This window comes from Mustela nigripes, chromosome 2 (assembly GCF_022355385.1).
Source record: "Mustela nigripes isolate SB6536 chromosome 2, MUSNIG.SB6536, whole genome shotgun sequence".
In the NCBI taxonomy this organism is placed as follows: domain Eukaryota; kingdom Metazoa; phylum Chordata; class Mammalia; order Carnivora; family Mustelidae; genus Mustela; species Mustela nigripes.
Genome location: NC_081558.1, coordinates 98,637,505 through 98,657,193, shown reverse-complemented (window position 1 = coordinate 98,657,193; position 19,689 = coordinate 98,637,505). Strand labels below are relative to the sequence as shown.

The following is a 19,689-nucleotide window of genomic DNA, read 5'->3' as shown; positions in this document are numbered from 1 at the left end:
ACCTTCGTTCTACATTAAGCAGACTATAAAAGATTATCACATAAACACAGAACTCTGAATCTCTGGCTTATAAATTTCTCATTGAGAGACTGTCCTCTCGGATTAATTCTTTGTGCCAATAATCACAATCCCCTCCACAGCCCAAACACAATTTTTTTCAAATGGGCCAAAAGAAGTTGCCATAATTTACTGACCATTTGTCAAGTTATTCTATCAAAAGCAAGGTAGCAGAATTTTCTGAGTTTTTCCCCTAGCCCCCAGTATTATATGAAAAATCATTTACGATTGGATAGAGACAGGATAATGAAAAGGAAAAAAATCAGGCCCTTACCAAATTCAATGAAACAGTATGGTCTGACAGCAGTATTTGTCTTCATCATGTTATAAGTAGTAATGAACTCCTTCTGAAGCTCATCCAGGAAAGAGAAGGCCAGAACATTTGGGTAATTTTCAGTGCACAACATCATGTAGCTCACTCCCAAAGAGCTAATAAAACTACAGTGTAAAAAACATTCATGTTAAAGTTTCAAATTAAATCAAGGTAATTTATTGCTTCAAAAGACTGGTTCTATACACCATAAATTGCTGCTACAGTGGAAATGAAGATATTAACATTTATTATATATTCCAGCAAAAAAAATAAGGAAACCAAAATATAATACTACTTTCAGTTGCAGTTAAAAACAGCAGATAAAAAATTGGAATGTACCGACAGAAGGACACATACTACCACTCTAACACTTCAGTTATTTATCACTTGGGGTAGAAAACCGGCAAAGAATATACAAACATACCCCTGGGGCAAATAATATATGTTAATAAAAATAATAAATTTTTAAAAAGGAATACACAATATATAAGAATTACAGAGAGCTTAACATTTAACTATTCAACCTAGTGGGACTTAATCCTGTTTGAATCAAGAACTCTTGGGGCACCTGGGTGGTTCAGTGGGTTAAAGTCTCTGCCTTCAGCTCAGGTCATGATCCCAGGGTCCTGGGATCGAGTCCTGCATCAGGCTCTATGCTCGTGGGGAGCCTGCTTCCTCCTCTCTCTCTGCCTGCCTCTCTGCCTATTTGCTACCTCTGTCTGTCAAATAAATAAATAAAATCTTAAAAAACAAAAACAAAACTCTTTAGAGATTCTGGTTAAAATTATGGACACCCTCCTCAGAAAACTGTCCACACACACAACCTGCCACACAATTTCAGGTTGGTCACTGACCTCCTGACGTCATCCACTAATTCCAGAAATAAATCCTCTATTTCACAGAATAAGGAAGTATGAACCACTGGTTAAATACGAGTAATTGAGGAGTTTATAAGAACAAGTAAGTGGAATAGAAAGGAGAACTCTTGCTTACAAAAGAATGCTGAGTTCCAACTGGTAAATGTATAGGTAGTGCTTAACTGGAAAAATCAGCACTTTTGCAACCAACACAGTAAAGACTGGATCAAGCAAGGACAATCAATGAATGGTAAATCCAGGTGGAAATTTTGGTGAGGAGCAGGAAATTTTGCATGGTTTTAAGAATGTCTTCCCATGCATTACTTATTTGTTACAAAGGGAAAATATTTATTATACAGCAGAAACTAGATAACATCTTGACTACTGAGTATTCTAACATTAATGAGGGGTAGATGGAATTCCTGTGCCTTCAGTTGTGATATCCTCAGAAAGACATATCAGCTATATAGTGTGTGTGTATATATATTATAGCCAAGAATGCATAATCTGTATATATAAATATATATATATATATATATATATATTATATAGTATTCTAGCCAAGAATGCATAATCTGATTCTAATCCTAAAAGAATATCAAAATGATCAACATTCTATTTTTTAAAAGTGTGGGGGGGCTATATTAAAAAAATCTTAATGCTGTAAAGAAGAAATAAAGGTTGTAAAATGTTTCTGATCAAAGGAAGCTAAAGAGACAAAACTAAATGCAATACCTAAACCTGATTTGGATCCTGAGCCAGAGAAGGGGAAAATGCTATTAAAGGACATCTCTGGGTCAACTGACAAAAATGGAAAACAGGCAGCAGATTCAAGTAGGATATCAATATTACTAGAGCTGGTATCTGTTCCATTGTTAAGAGAATACCCTTAATCTTAGAAAATACACCTCAAAGTTGTAAGGAATAAAGGGGCATGGTATTTTAAGCTTCTCTCAAATGATTCAGACAAAAATAAATCAGATAGGCAGGAAGATAAAAATGATAAACTAAATGGGGTAAAATGTTAACAAAAGGTGTGACTCTGGGAATAGGTATTATGTATTATCATTCTTATTTACATAATTTTTCTCTAAGTTTGAAATTATTTCTAAATAACAAGTTAAAAAAATTTTTAAACTTCTAATTAAGCACTGAACTGTTCAAATTAGCCATGTTCTCTTGAAAAAAAAAAATTCTAAAGTGTATAACCCCTTAAAATAAGCAGGGAATGGGACCAAATTAACCCTTCTTAGTGAATCCTCTAAACATTCTTTTATAGAACTGTCAATGTAGATCATCTAGATCAGGGGCAGCAAACAGAGGACAAAAGTTATTATCTCTCACTCCTGTGAAAGACACTGCTAATCTAGCACAGCAATCTTTACTGAACAAACCCAGATCCAAAATGGATTCCCCTGCCTTCTTTTTTCTCTAATAATGTAGACGTAGAATTTATTATTTTAAATATGTAGAATATATTCACATGGTTCAAATTTTAAAAACAACGAAAATCACTACCTCCACCCAAAGCTACTCAATTCTCTGTCCCTCAAGCAACTCATGTTGTTGTTTTTGTTTTTTTTTTTCAAATGATCTCCACATCCAACATGACAACCCCAAGATTAAGAACCATATACTCCACTGACCAAGCCAGCCAGGCACCCCAACTCATGTTATTATTAAATTCTTATGTATCCTTCAGTGAGAGTTCATGGATGCCTCCCTTCCTTTCTTTTTTCTCTCTTTCCTGGGTGGCTCAGTTGGTTGAGCGGCTGCCTTCGGCTCGGGTCATGATCCCAGCATCCTGGGATCGAGTCCCACGTCGGGCTCCTTGCTCAGCAGGGAGCCTGCTTCTCCCTCTGCCTCTGCCTGCCATTCTGTCTGCCTGTGCTTGCTCTCTCCCCCTCTCTCTCTCTGATGAATAAATAAAATCTTTAAAAAAAAAAAAAAAAGACCATCCAATGCAGCCAAATGATATGGGGTTGGCACCTATTGATCACCTATTATTAATGGTGTGGAATATACTACCAGAAAAATTGTGCTGGTTTTACGGCTGCTGGAATAACCTGGAATTCTTTCTGAAGTTCACTTAATACAGTCATTTGATGCAATGTTTTTCAAATTGCAACTTGTGACCTATTAGGTCATAAGATTAGTATAAACTACATAAAGCATTTTCTTAAAAATTGAAATAGAACATAAAATATTAGAATGTATATCGTTTCATAAAACTTTTTAGTTTCCTAGTTGTATAATAATGTTTACAAACTAAAATGTATCTCTTGGGAAGCCTTGGTGGCTCAGTTGGAGTCCTGGGATCGAGTCCCATGTCAGACTCCTTGCTTAGCGGGGAACCGCTTCTCCTTCTGCCTGCAGCTCCCCCTGCTTATTCTCTCTCTCTCTCTGAAAAATAAATAAAATCTTTTTTAAAAATTTAAAAAATATATATATCTCTTCTTATGAATCACAGTCAAAAAAGTTTAGCCATACATATTGCATTTTTCTATGAAATTAATAACTAAATCAAAGGGCAAAGTATGTTTGTTTTTCTCAGGCAATTTTCTCTTCCCAAAAAATCTTCACTATTATTACAAAAATTCTTTGACATGTCATTAGCATTCAAACATACCCCCCGAGTAACCTGGGGAATAAAACAATTGGTGACTGCTTACCTTACACTCCAAACACCCAAGTAGCTACCTAGGAATTGTTTTATTATCCTCTAAAAATATGACAGAAGCTTTTGAACTCGGACAAGTTTTTGTGTTATTTGTATTTCCATATTAATATAAAGTGAACCACAGACACATACACGACAGTTTATCCCAGTTTCTCTTGCTTGCACTTAGTTAACTAGAGAATTATTTGTGAAATAAAGAGAAGCCTGTGTTTTTAAGATTATATGTCAGCATTTTCAGAGAGTCTTTCTTTCAAAGACTTTAGTTTACTATAATTATGTGATATTCTCTGAAAAGGCCATAAAGTACTCTATAATATTATGGCTTTTCATAGTGAATTTAGTCTTATGCTATTGTCTTTCTTTGAAATGCAAAGCCAGTTTTCCACAGTACATACAAGCCTTCTGTTATCAAAAAACTTCTGGCTTTCAACTATCACAAGAACAAACTCAAAGACTCCCATCCTTTCACGGAGAATTCCTCATATGAAATAGTCTAAAGTCACTACAGGCATGCCGGTTTGTGCATGCATTATTAGCCTGTCCATTAGATTCATTTAGCTCACCTTTCACAGACAATCTGGCTGCTGTCCTTCTGCCTTGACGAGGAGGAGGAGTAACAGCAGCAGGTACAGTTTACTGACCATTTAGTTTGAATGAAACCCTCTGCTAAGTGCTTTGTGTATATATTTTATTTAATTTCATTCTCACGATAAAAGGGCACTACTATCTCCATTTTACAGATGACAGAAGGGAGGCTCAGGGATGTTCAGTAGCTTACCAGGGCCACAAACACCATTACGAAGCAGAGCAGGGTCAAACTTAGTTCTAACTTCAAAGCCCACATTCTTTCCCAACATAACACTCAACTTCCCCATGATCTAGATAAACCAATTATGTGCTAATTCATCAACAGTTTCCCCCCACTTTTTCAAGCCACAAATCAGTCTCTATATTTTCCTTCTAATTAACAGTAATGAAACCTCAGGATTTGGGACCTTGTATCAGGATATTCAAGAAGCTCTGCCAACTCCTCTACTTCTTGTGCAACTCTACTCCTCCCTCTCTGCATTCTAGCCACACTAGTGTTATTTCAGATCCGAAGGATACCAATGTACTCCCAGTCCTCCAACTTCCAATCTGAGAAACTTCACGAATTCAGTCTTCCTCACTTGCAATGCTCCAACCCAAACCCATCTCTACCATGCTCTAATTCTGATCTGGCTAATCCTATTCATCCTTCTTGGAGTTAAAGTTCCTCCCAGAGCACACAATCTAAATGGATCCCGCTCCGGGGCACCTGGGTGGCTCAGTACACTGAGCATCAGACTCATGACTTTGGCTCAGGTTATGATCTCAAGGGCTGCAGAACTGAGCCCTGCGTCAGGCTCCATGACCAGTGGGGAGTCTGCTTGAGATTCAATCCTTCTCCCTTTGCCCCACCCCCTACTTGCTCATACTCTCTCTAAAATAAATAAATAAATAAATAAATAGTAAAAGAAATAAAATAAAAATTGATCCCACCCTTATGGTTGTTATATCACAGTGGTTGCTATTTTTCTTCATATAATTAAGCCAATTTGTAATTATATATTTATGTTTATTTGTTCTAATGTCTTTCACTAATACCTATAGGCTCCATTGGAGCAGAGATAATTTCTACACAGCTTACCACTGTATTCTTAGCAACCAGAATAGTTGGTGTCTAGTATAAAATAAACGCTCAATAAATTAGTGAATAAATGAGTACAAAGATTACATCATTCCTTCACCTATTTATATACTAATTTGTTGAGTATATTGTGTACATATAATTATACAGCCCAGCAGTATCTACACAAAAGTACCTACATAAAGCAGAAGCTCAATAAATACTTGACTAAATTTTACAGAACAGAATACAACTTTATCTCCTCTTCCAGAAGGCTTTAGGGTTGAAGTCAGTGAGTTTTCAACATTCCCCTACCTTAAAGACAGAGATGATCTCAGATGCCATGCAGAATTACTCAGCTACAGATGGCTATATATATATATGTTAGGTATGTCTATTGTCCTTTTATCACGGACAGGAGTAATCCTCACACATCTTTTCTCATAGGACACAACTTAATTTCATATGGTTCATAAATATTGCTTTAGTCATCATTGTTTCCTAAGCTCTGACATGTTTATATATTAAACATTTATGACAATTTAAGGAAAGTATTCTTCAACTTATGAAACAGATAAATTCCTTAAAGCTTTACCTAGAGAGAACTGTACCATCACTATGACAGTTGACCCTTAAACAATAATGTGGTTAGGGATGTGAGTATCCTGCACAGTCAAAAATCAGCATAACTTTTGACTTCCCAAAAACTTGACTAATAGCCTACTGTTGACTGAAAGCCTTACCAATAACACAATCAACAATTATTTTGTATATTATATACTGTATTCATACAACTAAGTAAGCTAAGGAAAAGAAAATGTTATTTAAAAAATCATAAGGAGAAAATACACTTATAGTATTACACTATATTTACTGAAAAGAATTATCTTATAAATGGACCCATGTGGTTTAAACCCATGTTGTTCAAGGATTCAAGTATAAGAAGAGAAGAAATCACAAAACTAGATTATGCACCCCCCAAACACCCAAACTGAAAATGAAGACGTAACTCCATGCTACTCTGAACACTACCATACTCCCAAAACAGCCATCCCTCATTTAGCAGTTAGTATCTTCTGTGCAAGGCATTGTGCCAGCCTAAGCTCCACAGAATGGGCTCCATTAGCCAAATTCAAGTATTCAGCCACTACAATCTGATGAAGTACATCAACACATGTGGGGGCTGGGGGGATTAAACTAATTTTCCCAATTTTATTTTTCTAGTTTTCTAAAAATATTTTTTTAAAGATTTATTTATTTGAGAGAGATAGTAAGAGTGTGCATGCAGGAGCAGGGGGAAGAGCAGAGGAAGAGAATCTCAAACAGACTGCCTGCTGAGCACAAAGCCTGATGTGGGGCTCAATCCCACAACTGGCGAGATCATGACCTGAGCTGGAACCAAGATCTAGACACTTTAACCAACTGAGCCACCCAGGCACCCCAGAGTTTTCTTAATTTTAAAACATTATTCCAATTTTTTTTCTCAAACTCTACCTATTCAACTAGAATCTACTGTGAGGTACCATCTGATTTAGCATATAACTACACACCTAGCTACTCTGTTTTGGTTCTCAGGGGTATTCTGCAAAGAACACCTGAATTTTTACAGAAATTTGAAATCCACAAAGTTAAGAGATGAGGAATCATTTATAAGCCAGAACAGATCAAGTATCTCAGTGACTTAACTATAGAGAAAGGATACAAAAATTTAAAATTAAATGTAAAATAAGAAAAATATAAATGATAAAACAAAAAACAAGTTCTATAGGCAATCTGTGTAAGGAGTGTGATCATAAGAGAAATGAAACAGTAATAGCAAGGAAGAAGGTGACTCAAAAGAAGGAGGCTCTAAGCCAGGCTTCAACAAGGCAGACAGGCAGCCTGGTGCCAGTTCCAGACTGTGCTATGATGCTACGCCTGCAAATCTGTGAGTTTTATCTGGCAAGCATATGGACAGCTAGAAAAATAGGTGTCACAAGAGAACTTTAAATAACTCAGGTAACATATAAACTCCCAATTTTATGGTGACTTTATAATTCAGTCTAAATGTATTGTCAAACAACATGAAAACCTCAATAAAATAGGAAACAATCAACAAGTCCTCTAATCAATGATAGTAAACAAATAAAGTCCAGGTTCTTGTCCGGAACTAGAACTGAAACTTCTCTTGTTCAAACCTTTTTAAAAACTTCGTTACAAAAATAACATCCATAGAGGCTTTTCTATGTGTGGTTCCAAAGGCCATGTAATCTATTTATTCCTTTAGACATTTCTAAATTGTATTCTTAGATCAGGCTAGATCAAACCACTGCTGATTCATCACACTCCTAAACTTGTCTCATAAAATTGCTTTTTTGTATCATGTCATTTGCTTATACTAGGGAATATTATAAGAAAAATAATAAAAAGCTCATTGTTATGGCTGTTGGAAGAATGCTACCCAAATGCTGTCCCTCTTTAAGTATATCAGGTCTCAAGAACATGAAGAGCAAAGTTTGTATCCAATGAACACCGAGTCCTGGTGAATGATTCATTATCTTCCTTTGTTTTGGCCATGAAGATGCTCAGAGCAACACTGCCAAGTCCTTTTCCAACAAATGAATGTGGACTATGTAGTCTGTATATCCAGAAGGAAATGTTACTTCAGTTTATTATTCTCCTATCTCTATCTCTACTTTCATTTGATTCTCTTTCCTGTGCTCTTTTTTTTTTTTCTAATTGCCTCACATCATTTGTGGAATAAGATGGGGTATAAAGAAATAATACATAATCTAGAATTAAAACCAATTAAACAGAATTGGAAGTGTGTTAAAATCTTACTACATGATACTCTTAAGAAAATAAGAGAGAGGAAGAAAAATATTTGCAAAAAAATTTGTTCTTTCAAGTCCAGAATATCCATCAGAATTAATATATGTTTAAACAATCTTCTGTAATGTTGACATAAAGGTCTACAGTACCATACAATAGCAACTGATACTCAGAATAATGACCAAGGGTTCTAAAAGTGCCTATTAAATGGAATATTAAAATTTACAAGTTTTTCTCCATAAAACAGAAATAGGTTAGACATTATTTTAGATATATTTTAACCATCATACCCCTACATATCCCAGTTAAACCCTTTAAGAGCCCAGTTTAAGATAAAAGCTCACTACCTTACCATTACCTCGCTGATCTAAGTAATTATGGACATTTCCCTAAGGTTCTATTTGGGCCTCTCAGAAACTCAGTGGGCATTTCTACTCTCAGAGCTTCAACTTCTATGTGAATGATTCCAAAATCTCTAACCCAGCTCAAGTGGGCTGCCTAGTCACAAGCTCAAGTAAAATACTCAAAATAGTGCTTAGTTATCTATCTCTTCTTCCTCACTCCCATAAGCAACCCTTCCCAAAAAGCTCATTCTGTCCAATTCCAAGGCTTCAGTCATCTCCGGTATTCCATCTCTTCATCTCTGGCATTCCATCTTACCAGGCTTACCTACTCCTTCTTTTGACGTGTCTTTGTGACCGGCATTTTCTTTTGCATCTTATTAGGTCAGGCCCTAATTATAAGTTAATCTCTCTCAGACTTTCCATTCCATCTTACATTTCACTGCCTCAGCATTGTTTTTTAGCAAGTCACTTCTCTCAAACCTGCAGTAACAGCTTCTTATAACCTATTACATCATAGTGACATCACTAAGTCGGAACTTGCCGAGAAACCCAGGATCAGGCCCCACACTATTTATCTCACATTTCCATAACTATCCCTAAATCACCATTCACTATACCAGGCCAAACAGGTGAATACACCCCCAAGGCCAAGTCATTCTTTAATAATTCTGCCTCTCCTCTCTAAAATTGGAATGCTCTCTCCTCTGTCTTAGCCAAATCTTATGAATTCTTCAGGACATGGCTCATGTATCATCCCAATAACGAAGCCCTTCTCCTAATTATATCCCTTCTGAATCTTGTCCTCATATATCCTTCTGTATGCAAAATCTATGTCAAACTGCTCAAAAGTTAATTGTTTTATGCATATGCTCTCCAGGGGAGGGGGAGTCCTTATCTTTTCCCATAGTTTCAATTATAAACTATAAGGCTGACCCCCAAATCTATATCTCAGTATTGGTCCTTTTCCACTAGTCTCCAGACTTACACATCCAGCTGCCCACCTGACTGTGCCTCCTAAATGTCTAATGTGCATCTCAGACTTAACATGTTCAAACAGAACTCTTGATTTTTATCAATGAAACACATATCTCCAACCTTACTCATTTCAACCCCATTAGCCAAGTAATTATGAACATTCTCTAGGCCAAAAATCTAGAGGTAACTCGATTATTCTCTTTCCCTCACATGCCACTACTATCCGTTAAGAAGATTTGTTGGTGTTATTCCCCAAATCCAAACACCTTTCATCATTCTCACTTTCATTCAAGTTCTCAGCATCACCTCTACCTGAACTTCTTTAAGAGTCTACTAAATGATCTCTCTGCTTCTACTCTTTTTCCCATAGGGCCCATTCTTCACACAGCAGCCAGGATGATCTGCTCAAAGCCAAAATCACACTATGTAACTCTCCAGTTTAAAACTCTCCAATGGGGGGCGCCTGGGTGGCTCAGTGGGTTAAAGCTTCTGCTTTCGGCTCAGGTCATGATCCCAGGGTCCTGGGATCGAGCCCCACATCGGGCTCTCTGCTCAGCAGGGAGCCTGCTTCCACTTCTCTCTCTGCCTGCCTCTCTGCCTACTTGTGATCTCTGTCTGTCAAATAAATAAATAAAATATTTTAAAAAAAAAATTTAAAAAAAAAAATAAATAAATAAAACTCTCCAATGGTTTCCTATACATTAGACTCAATCCAAACTCTGTATCACAGCTTAGAAGGCTCTACATAGGGGCGCCTGGGTGGCTCAGTGGTTAAGCCGCTGCCTTCGGCTCAGGTCATGATCTCAGGGTCCTGGGATCGAGTCCCGCATCGGGCTCTCTGCTCAGCAGGGAGCCTGCTTCCTCCTCCTCTCTCTCTCTCTGCCTGCCTCTCTGCCTACTTGTGATTTCTCTCTGTCAAATAAATAAATAAAATCTTTAAAAAAAAAAAAAAAAAAGAAGGCTCTACATAACCTGTCCCATTCTTAGCTTTCTGACCTCCCCTTCTGCCACTCTATTAATCATCCAAAATGCTCTAGCATCTCTGGTTTTCTTTCCATCCCTTCATCAGTATCAAAGATCTTCTGCACTGGCTGTTACTCTGCCCTGCTCTTCATCCACAGCATCCTTCACCTGAATACCTGTCCCCCCATCTTTTAGGGTCTCTGCTCAAATATCACCCTTTTAGAGAGTCCCTGAACTATTATAAAGTCACTCTACCCCATCACCCAGTGTTACTTTATATACAATAAATAGAGATGTGCTAGCCTCTCTCACTATATGTAAACTTAAATTCTTTGAGGGCAGGTATCATGTACAATTTTTATATTTCCCAAGACAGTTTGCCTGGGTATGTAAGAACACCAATAACTACCTAGTGACCAACTTAAAAGATAAAATACCTGCGATCTCCAAAACTATAAAAATTTCTAAAGCAGATATAAACACAGAGAAAATGCAAAAAGGGCAATGACAGGATGACTACTGTTTAGTTTAAGTTCAGAACCACATGATTCTTGACTTGAACACTTTTCTAAACTAAGCAATCACTACGTTTTACAGCAACCACTTAAATTTCATGCAACTGGCAACCACTACGCAAATGATTCTAATGGAGCAAAATGAAGTCTTACTTAATGTTATAATGTCCAGTTTTCAGTGTACATCTATCAGGAAGCTGAGCAAGTTTCTTTGAGAGCATTTTAAAATACTTTCTGCACTCCTGCACACCTGTGCCTTGTTCATAGTCAGTAGAAGCAGAAAGTGGCAGCCCATCTCTGACACGAATGACTGATGCAGATAAAATCATGGACATTTCAACCAGCAGAGGAGACCTAAAACAAAACAAATAATTGGGTTAGATAAAAAAAAAAAATGAAAGCCCAATCTGATAAATGGTGCAAAAATGTTCAACTCACTAATAACCAAAGATTCACTAATTAAAACAACGACATACTACACTTTGCTTAACAAATTGGCCTTTAAAAAATAGTAACTGTTGGGGCACCTGGATGGCTCAGTCGGTTGAGTTACCTGCTCTTGATTTCAACTTAGGTCATGATCTTAGGGTCCTGATATCCAGCCCGACGTCAGCCTCTGCATTCAGGGTGGGGTTTGCTTGTCCCTTTCCTTCCCCCTCTGCCTCTCCTCCAGTGTGCCCATACCCCTCTCTCTCTAAAGTAAATAAATATTTTTTTTAAAAACTTTTAAAAATAATACTTGCTTTTTTCTGGCATTTTTGTAAGTATTTGCAGAAGTAAATATTGGAATAAACACCATTCTCAAAATAATTTGGCAATATTCAACAGAGTTTAAAAATATTGATGCCCTTCAACCACGATAGCAATATAAATATATAACCCTACCCTAAGGGAAGTAATCAGATTCAGACAAAATGTTAAACAGAAAGGCATTCTTTCACAGAAATATCCAAAAACGATCTAGACATCCAACAACAGGAGAATGGTTAAATAAATCATAGTATACTATGATTGAATATAATGAAGAACAGTTATGTTTATGAAAAAGTTCAATAATGTAGTAAAATGCTTACATATAAATCAGAAAAAAAGCAGGATAAAAACTGCAAATGTTTACTGTAAAGCCAAAGAGAAGAAAGGGGAGATAAATGGAGAAATAGATATCAAAAGGAAATATGCCACAATTATAATAATGCTTATCTCTAGAAAGTAGTATTAGGGTGATTATTATTTTTTAATTTCCTAAATTTTCATAATATTCCACAGTGGGCATATATTACTTTTGTAAACAGAAAAAAAGTTTAATTGGGGTGCCCATACCGCTCTGTTAGTTGGGGCTCCAACTCTGATTTTCACTCAGGTCATGATCTCAGGGTCTTGAAATTGAGCCCCGTGTCAGGCTTCCCACTGAGCAGGGAGGAAGCTGCTTGGGATTCTCTCTCTACCCCTCTCCCCACTGATGCACACACTCTAAAATAAATAAATACATCTTCAAAAAACAAAAAAATTACTTTTAGTAAGTCTTTATTTATTTGACAGAGATCACAAGTAGGCAGAGAAGCAGGCAGAGAGAGAGGAGGAAGCAGGCTCCCTGCTGAGCAGAGAGCCCGATGCAGGGCTCGATCCCAGGACCCTGAGATCATGACCTGAGCCTAAGGCAGAGGCTTTAACTCACTGAGCCACCCAGGTGCCCCTACTTTTAATAAGTCTTAAAGCTAAAGGAATACTGGTTTAAGTACTGTTCCCAGTACTGCTTATTACCAAAAAATAAACCATAATGCTTCTTTTATTATATTCTGATCAAGCTTCACAAAAATAGATAAAAGGACTTCATAGGCTAGGTCTGAAAGAAATCAGGTAATCAGAAACTTCACTAAAAACTATACAATGTTGCTCAAATTTTAGCTTGTATAAAAACCATTGGAAGTTTGGTTAGATATGCAGATTTCTGAACCTCCCCCTCCCCCAAATTCTGATCCACTGACTATAAGGTAGAGCTTGAGATACTTCCATTTTTAACAAATTCCCAGTAATTCCTATGCAAAATGTCTACGGACACTTTGAAAAACACTAACTTAAAACATGTTCACGGTCTGAAACTAAGTGATAACTCTTTCTTGCCAGGTCTTAGAGAAGAATGTCACTAAATACTGCCTCACTAGCAGTAGGGAAAATGGTGAAAATTGAAAATTTTCAAAACAATTTCATAGGCTTTTTTCAAGATATTGTATCTCAAAGACTAAATCTTCACCTGTCCTGTTCAGATAGCTCAATAGTATCGCATTCCAAATGTAAAAAACTGAGTTTATTATATATCAAAAAATGCCAAAGAAAAACAACTGGTACCAACTTTGGAAATCAGTACTATAGTTTGTTGTTTTCATTGCCGTGTAAAGTTGCAATCTGTCTACTCATGATGGTAACTGACATGAAAAATTAACCCAAACAACAAAGTTAATGCATTAAATATACTCTCCCTTTTCCTTTTGTCATGAGGAAATTAAAGGAATAGTTAGGTATTAACAGGTCAATACTATTTTTCTCCTCCGTTCATTTAAAAAAAGAAAAAAAAAACCAACAGGAATTAATTTATTCTTTACCATAATGGGATCTTCTAAAGAAAACCAACATGACATATTCAAATCACTTTTTTTTTTCTATTCAATCAGTTTCTTTTCTCTTCCAAAAGCAATAGCAAGAGAAAGCTGGGAATCTTCAAGGGACAATATCCAAACAACAAACCCCTTTTAAAAACTATTACTATGGCTTATTTAATTATTAAACCATAATTATGAGATTTAGCCTAAGTATAAGAAAGTAGGAAAATGTCTTTGAACCCTTAGGCATTCATTATTTAAATATAAAATTTTTTCTTCCTGAAGTTTACTGCAACACAATGACTACTCTGGGAATTACCATGAGGGCAAGAGTTGTGACCTATAGTTTCCAAGCACCCACATTCTTAGAATTTAGAAGTAGGCTGCATTCTTTCATGCCTGATCTTTCTAGGGTAGCAACAGAAATATTAGGAATAATCTTTATTACAGAGTGCCAATTTTCATGTAATCTTCAGTTACTCTTTTTTTATGAATTAAAAACTGAAAAATATGATTCATATTTCCTATAACATATACGGAGAAACAAATCCCAAACTGTAAGTTCCATTCATTTAACAAACATCTACTGAGTAGGTACTATACGCCAGGGACTATGGGAGACATCAGGATTACACAGTTCCTACCCTCAAGAACCATCAATCCAGAATTAAAGAAATTCAGATGAAAAGAGCAAACACAAGTTGTGTCACCCACCAATTAACTGGAAAACTATAGTTAGACAAACTCGCATTTCAGATATTCCTAATACATTTAGGCTTGTAACCAAAAGCACAACAAAGCACTGACAATCCTTGTCAAGATTCTTAAAAAGTTGTTGGAAAATTGCCTCTGTCAGTAGATAAAACTCCTCGGAGAAAAAGTTAAATTTCCTCCTCCCAGAGTCATTGGACCTAATATCCAAACCAGTGAGCTAGCAAACAAAACTGTTATGACTGCCCAGTGAACACTGCCAGGCTTGAATAAGTTGTAGATGGACTTGAGTCACTTTAGGATAAGCAATCTCTCCTCTAACAACTACTACCACCTTTCTTTTCTGTTTCTACCTTGGATTCTTAATGCAGTTTCTTAAACACACACACACTCTCTCTCTCTCACTCCAATATCATCTGGACTATGCCAGTAGAAAAAGGCATCTGTCCCCATAAAGGCCAAGCTAGGGTTAGAATACCCTTAGAGTCTAGGCACGGTGGTGGTTGGGAAAACCAAGAAAGACGTGATGGGAACTGAGGAAATCAAGAGGTTAACATTTGCATGGAAAGATTCAGGAGCAATAGTAGTTTTATCAGGGCCACAGATACATTTTTAGGCCATGATTCATTTTCCCTCACCTTTAACACTGAAAAAAAAAAAAAAATTATGTCTTTTGACGGCAGAAAACTCACAGGGAATCTGAGTACTGACCTGTATATTCTTTCCTCAATAGCAACTGCTAAAGGAACTGCTAAATTAAAATCCGGGTAAGTCTGGGAAAACATTTATGTAGAGCCTGAGGAAAATAAACTCCCACTATGCCAATGGTTTAGCAACTATTTAGTCCCAGGATAACGGGATGCTGACCTCTGCTTCATAACCTTGTCAGGTACTGACTGTGGGCCCCAGGAAGGCACTTTCTCAAAAAGTAATTAATAAAACCCAACACTTAAGTACACTTTATATCTACTTTCCAGCAAGATGTTTTCATAAAAGATAAAAACACTTCATATTGGGTTAACCACTCATATCTTATTTTAGTTGTTTCCCAAACCTAAATCATCCAAGTACCATTTTCAGAATTCTTTATTTTTTTTTAAGATTTTATTTTAAACAAGCAAGGGGAGAGAGAGAGAGAATCTCAAGCAGACTCCATGCTGAGCTTAGAGAGTGATGCAGGACTCAATCTCCTGACCCTGAGATCATAACCTGAGCCCAAATCAAGAGTCAGCTGATTAACCTAATTCAGCCACCCAGATGCCCCCATTTTCAGCAGTCTTACCATATCTACATCTCACCTGTACTATTATTTACCTAATATAGGTCTTTCAATTGACTTTTTTTTGCCCTATCCTTAACAATAATATCTGTGAAATCAGTTTTTTTTAAAAGATTTTTATTTATTTATTCATTTGAGAGAAAGCACGTGAGCAAGAGAGAGAAGAAGCAGAGGGAGTGGCAGAGGGAGAAGGAAAAGGCGGTTCCCCCTGAGCAGGGAGCCTACAGGGGGCTTAATCCTAGGACCCTGAGATCATGACCTGGGCAGAAGGCAGACACTTAACTGACTGAGCCACCCAGGCGCCCCATGTGAAATCAGTTTTGAGATGCTAGAAGTTTTTCTCCTAATTAGAGATTTTTTATGTTGTTGTTTCATCCAAATGTATGTGTGAAAATTCTTTGAAAATTATTTTTTTAAATGTTCACCTACATATCACTCAAATTACCTTGCATGGGAAACACTACAGTGGTGCACACTTGATTGAAAATGCTAGCTGAGGGGCACCTGGGTGGCTCAGTGGGTTAAGCCTCTGCCTTCGGCTCAGGTCATGATCCCAGGGTCCTGGGATCAAGCCCCGCATCGGGCTCTCTGCTCAGTGGGGAGCCTGCTTCCCTTCCTCTCTCTCTGACTGCCTCTCTGCCTACTTGTGATCTCTGTCTGTCAAATAAATAAATAAAATCTTTAAAAAAAAAAATGCTAGCTGAGATCTCTAGGAATTGGAAACGGAGGTTACTGGGGGAGAAGGCTACATTAATTGTGATTATAGGGTGGGAGCAAGATTGAGAGAAAAAGGAAGGACTTTGCACAACCATATGTTAACAGAAAGACACTTGAAAACCAGTTTGAAGAGGAAAAGGGGAAGGGTACCAAAGAAAATCAGAATTTATTTAGCAGCTTTGCCTATGCCCCCCACCTTACCAATAGCCTTCAAGTTGCTTGTACTACACAGTATGTGTAAGACCTCAGGCTCTGGAGTAATTATAAACACAACTAGGAACAGGGCCCCCAACACATGCACAAATGTGTCAATCCCCAACAGTTATGTAGCACCTCACAGTTTACAAACAGTGAGATAGGTATTAACTCCATTTTAATGATGAGGAAATTGAAGGTCCTTTCCTCAATGTCATACTGCAAATACACAGCAGAACCAGCACTTAATCCTAAGTTTCTTGTACCACATCACCGCTGTGCTAAAAGCAACAATGGGTAAGAACCCAGTAATAGAGAAACTATCTATCTACTAATTTTGAAATTATAAAAGACCACCTTACATTTTAAGAGACAGTAAAATAGTTAACAGGATGGACTCTGGAACAAATGGCCTGTGTTCAAAAACTGGCTAACTGTAAACTTGAGCACCTGTAAATTGTGGTCACTAACAGTATATATCTCATAGGATTGTTTTAACAATACTAATAGTGGGGCGCCTGGGTGGCTCAGTGGGTTAAAGCCTCTGCCTTCAGTTCAGGTTATGATCTCAGGGCCCTGGGATCGAGTCCCACATAAGGCTCTCCGCTCAGCGTGGAGCCTGCTTCCACGTCTCTCTCTGCCTGCCTCTCTGCCTACTTGTGATCTCACTCTCTGGCAAATAAATAAGTAAAATCTTTAAAAATAAATAAATAAGTAAATAAAAATAGTGATAGTGTCTACCCGATAGGGATACATAAAGAACCTGAAACATCACCTTGAATACCAAAAATACAATACTGTTTTTTATTAATATTATCATTAATTGGCTGCCCTCTATTTTCTAGGCACTTTATATACTACTTCATTTAAGTCTTCTGATAACCAGTGAGAGAGGTATTATCAGTTCTATTTTATCTTTGAGGACATTAAAGCTCAGAAAAGCAATTTATTCAATTTCTAAGTTCAAAAGTGACAGATTTAAATACAGGCAATTCTAAGGAATAAGACACTGCCAATTGAAAATTATTTTTTTAAATGTTCACCTACATATCACTCAAATTACCTTGCATGGGAAACACTACAGTGGTGCACACTTGATTGAAAATGCTAGCTGAGGGGCACCTGGGTGGCTCAGTGGGTTAAGCCTCTGCCTTCGGCTCAGGTCATGATCCCAGGGTCCTGGGATCTAACCACCCAATAAGACACTGCCTTACAACATTTCCAAGCTTCCTACTCAAGTATACAGAAAGTCACATGCACCCCTTTGATAAGACCTGTGCTTCTTTTAAACATAAATATATAGATTTTAAAAAATCAGTTCATACACACACACACACACACACACAAATCACTAAACTGATATCATGATTCTTAACATAGGAAATGCCCAGATGTCCCACTAATTTACCGCATAGACATATGTCAAATTCAAATACTGAACTACCTTCAATAATGGAAAGTATAGGTACTATTTCAAGTACTGCCCAACTCCTTATAATGTCAGCATGTGAGCAAGTTCAGAGTTTATAAAAATGACTGCTCCACCTGTTAGCTGGGATCACATCTCGCCCCTCTGACACTCTAGCCCTGGACTTTGCCTTGGCTGTACACGCATAGGAGAGACTGGTTCTCAAGCTCTCCAACAGCCCCAGCGGATGATCCAGGAAACTAAGGCGGAGAAAAGTCCAAAGCTGCTTTCCCTGGCAGAGAGAGATTCAAGTATGCTGGAGCTCGGCCTCCAATTCCGGAGCCCTCTTCCACCTGTCGAGCCAATTGCTCAGGTCTCCTTTAAGCCATATCGCTCTCAAAGTGTCATTAACAGGACCTTAAAAGGTTTCTGATGGCGAACGCGGCCAAATCACTGGGTTCAATGTCCATTAAATCCCCACAAAACGCAAAGTAAGCCACTAGTTCAAATCCCACCCTGCCTTTAAAAAAACAGTAAATGCCACGTCAAGCTCTCTGGGCCACCTAAATAGCCTAGGTGGATTACCGTGTTTCTAACAACTGGGCTCCAGGGAATGCCCCCCGCTGCTGGCAGCCCACAGAGACTGCCCCTTCCCCGGACCCCTCTGCTTGGGCTGCCCCATACCCAAGACAGGTCAACCACGGGGCAACCGCCGCTCGCGCGCACTCACAGTACTCCTCAAGTCGAAGGGGACCAAGCCCCCGCAATCCCACCTCCCCAGAGCTCGGCGGCTCCAACCACCGGGCTCCCGCCCCGAGGGCACGCGCTGGGTTCCTGCCCAGGGGGAGGTCTGCAGTCGCGAGGGTAAGGGCCGTGACGGCTGGCAGGGAGAGCAATGGGAACGCCTGCTAGGGGTTCGAACGACCCTAAGAAGGGAAGAATAAGAACTGCGAGAGGTCAGGTCGTACCTGTCGAGCCGGGACCCGCCGCTCCGAGTGACGCGACCCGCAGTGCATTGTGGGGCCAGGGAGTGGCCTTTCTGCGGGGCAGCCCCGCGTCTAACGTGGCTGGCGCCAGACAGGATCAAGCTCCGCCCCCGTCCCTCGGCTCTCCCGGACCAATCAAGTTCTGTGCGAAGGACACGCTGACCCGCCCCCTCCTGGGGCCCGATGTAGTCCCGCCCCCATCCAAGAAAGATTGGCAGCTTTTCACGCACCTGCGCCGAGATGTTACCAAGTCCTCTGTTGACCGTTACTGATAATGTTGTCTCTCACAAATAAAGCTAATCTCTCCTGCCTGTCGCCTCTATCCAGAGGCACTTTGTCTCTCACGCGGCCCTACAGCAAACACTTATCCGAGCAGCAGGGGAAATGCCCCCTCTGAGTGAGTAAGAAAAGGACTTGCCCCATCTATCACCGCAAAAGAGGAAGCACCTAACCTTGGCAGAGAAATGCCAGATGCAGACCCTGCGGCCCTTTCCAACCTTTGCAGAGGTCGTGCATTGTTAAATAAGCACTCAGTGACTGTTTACCACGTGCAAAGCACGGTGTTAGGCATTGGGTTACAAGAACGAACGTAACACTGGACGAAATCTAAAGGGCAATAGAAGCAAGAGACGG

The 19,689-nt window shown here is 38.6% G+C and overlaps 1 protein-coding gene across 1 annotated transcript in view; it reads right to left on the bottom strand.

The window, feature by feature from the left end:
* SEC22A (SEC22 homolog A, vesicle trafficking protein) overlaps nt 1-19,135 on the bottom strand; it is a 70,087-nt gene extending 50,952 nt beyond the window's left edge. The window contains exons 1-3 of the mRNA XM_059391079.1: nt 19,039-19,135; nt 11,317-11,517; nt 332-495 (exon numbers count right to left, since the gene is read on the bottom strand). Of these exons, the coding sequence (XP_059247062.1) occupies nt 332-495; nt 11,317-11,498 (346 nt within the window). The 5' untranslated portion in view covers nt 11,499-11,517; nt 19,039-19,135. The remainder of the gene's footprint in view (nt 1-331; nt 496-11,316; nt 11,518-19,038) is intronic.
* Between the last annotated feature and the right edge of the window lie 554 nt (nt 19,136-19,689).